The 8590-nt window shown below is 31.9% G+C and overlaps 1 protein-coding gene across 3 annotated transcripts in view; it reads right to left on the reverse strand.

Moving 5' to 3' along the window:
- Positions 1-1798: 1798 nt before the first annotated feature.
- The window catches only part of PNISR (PNN-interacting serine/arginine-rich protein), a 26508-nt gene continuing 19716 nt past the window's right edge, over positions 1799-8590 (reverse strand). For 2 of the 3 annotated variants that reach the window (XM_012661909.1, XM_012661910.1), the window contains exons 9-13: positions 8212-8311; positions 7437-7490; positions 6131-6301; positions 3704-4790; positions 1799-3467 (exon numbers count right to left, since the gene is read on the reverse strand). In XM_012661909.1, the coding sequence (XP_012517363.1) occupies positions 3437-3467; positions 3704-4790; positions 6131-6301; positions 7437-7490; positions 8212-8311 (1443 nt within the window). In that variant the 3' untranslated portion in view covers positions 1799-3436. Of the gene's footprint in view, positions 3468-3592; positions 4791-6130; positions 6302-7436; positions 7491-8211; positions 8312-8590 lie in introns of those variants that run through there. The other variant, XM_012661911.1, reaches the window with a different exon arrangement.

Consider the following 8590-nt stretch of genomic DNA (forward strand, 5'->3'; position numbering starts at 1 on the left):
AGTCTACATATTTCTTTTACTATAAAACTCTAACACCTATTTAATATTTTGTAATTCAATTTTATAATTTCATATACATAAACTTTTTCATTTAAGTTAAGGGCATACTACTTTCTTACAGCTGTTTTGTCCCTTTTAAGTGATATGCTACTACATCCACTCAGTTTAACTGGTAAGTTTTCTTACTCAAAAATTCTACATAAATTGGTAACTTAGGGTAATTTTATCATAACTTATACTATCATAATTAGAATGTGGCAGATTTAACCAATGTGTGTTTACAAAAACCTCTATGGATGGTATCTGATAAACCGTATAAATATTAACATAACTCACATGTGTGCTATTTTAAGAGCTAATTAAAAACCCACTTGCTCTTTTAGGTTTCAGACAGTACAACTAATTCTACTTAAAACTGAAGAACTTAAGGGCTAGACATGTCCAAGACCTTCAAGATAAATTCCTCCCTTATACAGTTGAAGAAGTTGAGGCCTACAGTGATTTAGGGACTTGCCTAAGACACATCAAGTAGCAAAGCCAGGTCAATCCAATACACTTCCATTAAACTATACAGTCATGTGTCACTTAATGATGGGGATAGGTTCTGAGAAACATGTTGTTAGGCAATTTTGTTGTAGTGGAACATCACAGAGTGTACTTACACAAACCTAGATGGTATATATGCTATAGGGTATATAGTCTATTGCTCCTAGGATACAAACCTGTACGGCATGTTACTATACTTAATACTGTAGACAACTGTAACACAATATTAAGTATTTGTGTACCTAAACATAAAAAAGGTATAGTAAAAATACCATATGATAATCTTATGGAACCACCATTGTATATGCAGCCCATCATTGACTGAAACATCATTATGTGCTGCATGACTGTACTTAGTACATTTTAGAAACTTAAAACACATTGTAATTTGTGTAAGAGAAGAAAAACTCAGTTTAAATGTAAAGATTTCCATAAGGCAATGCTATAGGGACTTGGGACCTAATATGTCTCCTATGTAAAAATTCCCAAATAAAAAATTCTCTCCTACTATTACAATTCATGTGTTTTTTTTAAAGAAGCAAAATAACTCAGACACTAAAAATAGACTATGCTTCGGAAATTTACCTATTTGGGATTACAACATTAAAAACATATGCTAAAAAAGACATTTTACAATGGCAGAAAACATACACTAATGAGATTCCACACCAATCTTTATTTATATTTTGGGGCCTGAAACAAATCTTATAATTACCTCTTCCAAATTACATTTTATTTCATTAATGGTGTGGTTTACTCCCACTCCACAAAAACAAGTATGATTAATACACTAGAAATATTTTAAGGAAAATCTCTTGAAGAAGACATTTATATTAACGAATCCAGACCAATGATTGTCTCAAAAATTGAATCTATTAATTTTCTGGTGGTGTCATTTTAGGAAAAGATTTCATAACCAAATCATACATCTAATTAACTTATGTAAGTTTTAGCATTCACATTCTAAATCACGGAAGCCCTATTTTATAAGATCTTACAAGGTAAATACTACATTACATGTCAAGGAAATAATGAATTTTCTAAATTTTCAATAAAAATCTGAAAAACTCAAATTATAACACTAATGTATCCATTAATAATCACAAACATAACAGTTTAAAAAAATCTACAGATTTAAATGTTGAGAAGTTTGCAAATTACGGCAGAGTAAATAAAACTGTCAAATACTACTTTTGGATCTAGTTTATATATTGCCCAAAAATGTGCATATCATAGCCAAAAGAATTTTTCCGTAGAATTTTATTTTGAAAATATTTCACTTCAAGATTGATCTAAAAAACATTTTAAGATATGAAAATGTTATACAACTTATCTATTACAAATTAATTAGATAATTCTGCAATAGGTACACTGTTAGCTCACCTACATAAAAAATATTGCACATTTTCCTTTATTTTGTTTCCAGATGTGACTGATGTCTAAACTACATAGAATTCCAAACTATTTTAAAGTTATTCTGTGAAATGTCATCTTTATAAATATCAGAACTAAATGCACTGTAAACAGCCATTTTGGTAAACATGCATTTATTCACAGTTGATTTATTTACTTTAGATAAATGCGTAACTATTCAAAATTATGTAAGAACCTATGTAGAGGTACAAGAGCACACTATACAAATCTCTATTTCTATCTTCATTTTGAGGAAACACTGATTTTGGCAAAAATCTGGCATTATTTTTAAAATGAACTATTGCTGGTAAAAAGGCATACTTTAAAACTTTTCTGTGTCCTGCACCTGCTGTTTTTCGTTTTAAATTAAAACTTAAAAGCGTTTATTTTCAGAGATTCATCTATCACTGCATAAGTGAATAATCATATAAAAAAGGACCCTGAAAGCAGCTGATCACTTAAGTTAAAATGCTTTGAGAGGCCCATTCTACTCATAAGTTATGAATGCCTAAAACTGCTAAAGCACTCATTGATCATAATTTGAAGAAACTGATAAAATCAGAGTATTTTAATGTTAAGAAATTGACACAAACCTGCATAATACAGCATTCCTCCAATGAGTTGAGGTCATATTATACTTTAAAAATATAAATAAATATATTGAATTGTGAGTCTTATTTCTATAATAACCCCAAAGTGTTTAAATATGCTTTTAAAACAGAAGTGGGTGACTGCAGAATATAGTTTCAGACTTGACTATTAGTGTCAAACATGATCATTCTTTACAAATAACTCTACGGGTGCACAGGCTTGATTGATCGCAGTGATTTCATTTTACAGGAGTGAACCATACTTTACACACAAAGAATATATTACTTGAAAATCCTCAAAATAGAAAGGAAATGTTTAGAAAGCTGTCAAATGCTTCCAAATGAAAAGTAAAGGTCTATTTCTAGCCCTCTTCCACACCCTTAAAGTTGGAATTTGACAAAAGTCCAGGGGTACAATTTACAAACTCTGACAAACTATTAAGTTAAAACCATTTTCTTTGGGGGAGGTGAGAGAAAGTACCTTTAAAACCTGTTATACAAAATTCCAGCTGCCTTTTTATAAAAGTACGTTCCTTAGATTAAAATCATAAAATTAAGGTGCAAGAGTTTAACAAAAATGAACTAAAGAGCTTTATTGACATCACAGTACATTCAAGAATAATTTTAAGAACATTACAGCTGAAAGAGAATGGCATGTTTATAGTCTTATTATGCACTATTTTTTTTTTTTTGAAAAAAATGAATACAAAGAAATCCTATTAAGTAACTTGGAGCAGCATTGAAAAAAGTACACCTATTTACAGATTAAAAAAAAAAAGATTCTGGTTTCACCTACACAGCCACAATGTGCCTCTATAATGAGACAAGCCCTTAAAACTCATGGAATTTTTTTAAACAACATCATGGCATTCTTGCCACATCATTCCTCAGCGCTTACGACGGGGAGGGGTTGTTGATCTGAAAAAAAAAGGGAAAAGACAAAATTTAAAAATAAAAATGTATTTTAAACAAAAAATCCGCAATTTTAAATAAATAATATTATATAGGATTTCTAACATTATTTAAGACTATGATCATTTATAAAATACCAAACTGAGTTTATTAAAGAGAGAGAGAAAGGACACTTTCAACTTTGAATAAATTCAGTCAAATTTTTTAAAAAATCAGACAAAATACTTTAAAAAGTATACTACCTTGATCGGGACTTAGACTTGTGTTTGCGGCTTGCCTTCTTACCAGACCTTTGAGATTTCTCCATGGATCGCGATCGACTATGTTTAGGCTTCTTAGCCTTCTTTTCTTTGCTACTTCCTGGAGATTCAGAACTGCTCCTTCCACTAGAATCAGAGCCTGAATGTTTCTTACTATCTTTGGTAGTACTTTTCTTGCTATCCTGTCTAGAATCATGTCTTATGATTTTAACAGATATAGAACCACTCCTAGAGAATGTTCTTTCACTTTCACGTTTCCTTTTTAACCTATCATCCTGACTACTGAACTTAAAATCTTTTTCTTCCCTTTTTTGTTTCTCTTTCCTTTTATCCTGTTCACGCTCCCTTTCTTTATCTTTCTTTTTCCTGTCTTTATCTATACTTCGACTCCTCTCCTTTTTCCTCTCTTGTTCTTTAGCCTCACCTTTATGCTTATGACTGCTCCCACTAAGATTTCCACGTTGATCATCAATTTTACGCCTATCTCGACTCCTACTGCGACTGGAACGAGTGGTTCGTCTATCCCTGGAGCGACTTCTACTTCTACGTCTCTCTCGGGAAGGACTTCGATTTCGTCGTCTTTCTCTTTCAATGCTACTTCTATTAGATCTCCTCCTATCTCTAATCTTTACCCTAGCCCTATTGCTCTCTATTTTAATTCTGCGAGAGTAGCTTCTACTTCTACTACGTCTAACTTTCATTGCTGGAGATCTACTCCTACTATGTCTCTTTTTCCTCTTAGGAGAAGAAGACCTAGAAGAAGTGCGACTACTACCTGAGCTAGAACTGTATGAAGAGCTAGAAACAGTACTGCTAGTACTACTAGTTCTGCTATTGCTACTGGAACTACCACTACTAGAACTTCCTGATCTACTCCTTCCTTGTTTCTCCTTTTCTTTATGCTCTTTTTTTGGTTCTAAAACTGATGTAGTTTCATTTGCAGTTCTCTTCTTTTCATTAACCACATCACCGTCTGCTTCTCTTGCTTCTAGTAGTGATAAGCTGTTTTGCTCTTTATGGGTAAATTCATTCATCTCTTTTGTAACCCTTTCTGTTTGTTGCTTTTCTTCTGAAACAGAAAAAGACAAAACAAAACAAAAAAACACTAAGAAAAATCATTGTGAAATGAAAAACTCCCTTACTATCAAATTTCAAGCTACCAGACTATAACAGTAGAACAGTATTGTTTAACAGAATTGGAGTTCAAGCCACATAAGTAATTTGAAATTTTCTAGTAATCACATTAAAAAAGTAAAAAGAAACAGGTAAAACTAATTTTAGTATTTTATTAAAAAAAATTATCATTCCAACACATAATGAATTAAAAAGAATAGTAAGATATCGTGGTGGGGTTTTTCATGTAAAGTCTTCAAAATCTATTGTGTATTTTATACCCACAGTGTATCTCAATTTGGGCTAGCCACATTTCAAGTGCTCAACCACTACATATAGTTAGTTATCCTCCTGGACAATGTACTAATAGAGTATCAAAATGTAGAAGTGCATATGAAGCAAGTAAGAAAAGATTTCCGTTTGTCCAATTAAAGCAATTTAAAGGTAAATAAGTGAATTTATAGAGAATTTTAAACTGTTAACTCTGCTAACTCAATAATTACCTTTCAAATTGTCCAAGTAAGATCGTTCAAAGAAGAAATTCTAAATAAATATATTTTTATTATTCTTAGTATTACTATATAAACCCTTAAGAACTGTACTCATATAAAGCATTTCTAATAAAAAAACTAGGTTCTCTATTACTCTTAAATATCCTATAAATTACTTTTTTTTTTTAATATATCCTCACATGGAAGAAAGCACATAAATTACTTTTCTTTATTTCTTTTTTGAGACAGGAACTCACTCTGTCACCTGGCCTAGAGTGGAGTGACATCATCATATCTCATTGTAATTTCAAACTCCCAGGCTCAAGTGATCCTCTTGCCTCAGCCTCCCAAGTAGCTAGGACTACAGGCACACACAACCATACCCAGATAATTTATTTTTTAGAGATGGGGTCTCACTATGTTGCTCAGGCTGGTCTCGAACTCCTGGCTTCAAGAGATCCCCCTGCCTTGGCCTCCCCAATTTCTAGGATTATAGGTATGAGCCACCACACCCCAACCTACAAATTACTTTTCAATAGTTTTACAAATATATTTCCCCATTTCAAAAGTCTTCTTTTTCACTTCAATAATTTTAACAAGAAATAAAAATATCCTAAATACCTTGGTTTATAGCCACTGGTATGAATGGCTCCTAAAACACATAAAATATTGCAACCTTAGTTTCAGTTATATCACCTATTATTTATAAATCTAGCCTTGATTCCATCCTTTGATATTTCTAGGTTGGTTAAAAAATAAATATGCACAAAACTAGACAAAAACTACCTAAGTCTAAAAGGTATACCTTCCATCTGTTTATCATGTAATAGTTGCTGTTCTTTTTCTTTTCTCCAAAAAGCTTCCTGTTTTTGCCGGATTCGGTGCCGTAATTCTTCATCATCAGTGTCAGATGACTCAGAGCCTCTGTCGCTCCTCTCATCTTCACTGTCTCCTGATCCATAGCCACCTAGTCCACCTGTGTGCATAAAGCTCAGTCTATCATATGAAAAAATTGTAGTAAGCACTAAAAACTTTTTAAGGTCCGAGAAGAAAGCTCATTTCTTTTTTCATTTCCTTTTCCTGGAAGAATATGCTTATTCGGGGTGGGGAGAAGTATAAATTCAAATCCTTGAGTTCACAGAACCCTCAGGCAAGGTTACTTAGTGTCTTGTTCTTTCAGGAATATTTCACATATTTCTCAACATAAAGGAATCAAGATAATGGGTTTGTTTTACTGTCCATACTAACCAATAAAATCATTTAACAGGGCAGTAAAAAAGCCTCAATAAAGGTTAATCAATTCAACTACCTTAATAAAATTTACGATGATCCTGAAAATATTTCTAAAATTAACGCTTTCATTGTTCAAAGTTTAGGAATCCCAGGTAGTGTGCTAAGTAATATTTCCCTAAAAAAATTAGAATATTGTATTTCTCACTTGTATAGAAATGATATGGTACCGAAACTACTCCCCACCCTGAAGTAATCTAAATAATCATAACAAAACCACATGGGCATTTGGTTCTACCCATTTCTCTTGTTCCTATTTGACATGAAGATGTGGAAAAGGCAAATTCAAGCTTTATAGCCTTGATAATATATCATGCAAACAGCAAATTATGAACACATCACTATTATCTACAATAAAATAAACCCTTTCCTCTATGTTAAAGTTTGACTTGTTGCAGCACAATCTATATAAAAGTTGTTAAAAGCATTAGTGTTTAGGTTCTTCCCTAAGGCATGTACGCAATAATTCTGAAAGTGAGCTTAGATACTATCATGGCTAAATTATGAACTATGAAGTACAAACTATATGTGTATCTATATCATCTTATATATATAATATGCATATATTGGAGCAATTAATGAGGAAATCCTCCATTAAAACTTGCCCCAATAAACTATGAATTAGCCATCAAATTTATAATATTCCCACTGTGAATGCTTTAGTCAAAAAAAGGCCAATCTTTTATTGGCTGATATAACCCTAAAACCTAGGATTTTATAAACTGAGTAGGAATCGTACAATTTCAAAACAGAACATGTAGAGAGACAAGATAAGTGTGATTTTCCCTTTAGGCCCTCTCAGAAATAAGGAGAACACTTACCGAGTCCAGTGAGGGAAGCCAGTGCACTGGACTGTGCCAGCTGTTTTGCAGGAGCTTTGTATCACATCAACAACAGGAACAACATGTTAACACAAATAGCCACGATTTCATAGTCATGAGAGTCTACGGTATTGTTAAATCTACTACTATTGCTGCTTTTTGGGGAGAAAAGAAACATTAAAAACACAACATTCATTTTAAACCAGTAGCATGTCTGGCTTTGAAATTATAATTCTGATGTGAGCTGAAATTGGTTTATAATGAAGAAAAATGTTGACCAGTATATCTGTATTTCTATTTCTGAGATATTGGCACATAATTTAATTTTTGTTTTCAATACATTTTTAAAGTGTTACTAAAAATATGGGGGATCACTTGCTTCTGTAAGAATTATAACTGGCAAACTGTGAAAACTGTAGGTTCATAATTCAAAATTCATAAGTCAAAATAAATTGTATTAGAAGTCTTACACCAATACCATGGTATCTATAAAAAAAAATCAGGTGAAATAAATTGAACATCAGAAATTTTCCACAATACATTTTAGAGGACAACAGCATGAATGCTTATTTTTACTCAGGTCAGATAAAACAAAAATATCTGTATAATTTTAATATGGTATCTACAAATCTGATCTTTCCCAAAGAGTTAATACATGCAAGAGAATATTCAAATATCTGATAGTAATTCAACAAGGACAACAAAAAAAGTCCAAAATGGTCACCAAAAACAAAATATACCCAGAAAAACAAAACCAATAACACCCACAATATACCTTTTGTTGCTTTCCGGTGGGCATCTTTGGCTACGTAATAAATTTCTTCATCTGTGACATCCAGTAGAATTTCAGTCAGAAGCATTTTTGTCAGCAACATCTAAAAAAGCATATTTTATATACTGTTTCTAATTATTATAGTTACTAATACAGTTAGACATTTAAAAAAAAATTAAGATGCAAAGCCATTTATAAAACATTTTTAGAGATCAGATCAGCCATTCCAAGGAATAGAATATCTTGAACATTATTCTAAAGCATCAAAACTTTAAAAATTTCAAAATCACATGGAACAATTTAAACAATATCCTGGATTTACCTATATAGTAAAGACACTAAATTCTCCTAGAGACAAAATTTTTTTTTTTTTTTTTTTTGG

Source organism: Propithecus coquereli, unplaced genomic scaffold (assembly GCF_000956105.1).
Source record: "Propithecus coquereli isolate 6110/MARCELLA unplaced genomic scaffold, Pcoq_1.0 Scaffold74, whole genome shotgun sequence".
NCBI classification, from domain to species: domain Eukaryota; kingdom Metazoa; phylum Chordata; class Mammalia; order Primates; family Indriidae; genus Propithecus; species Propithecus coquereli.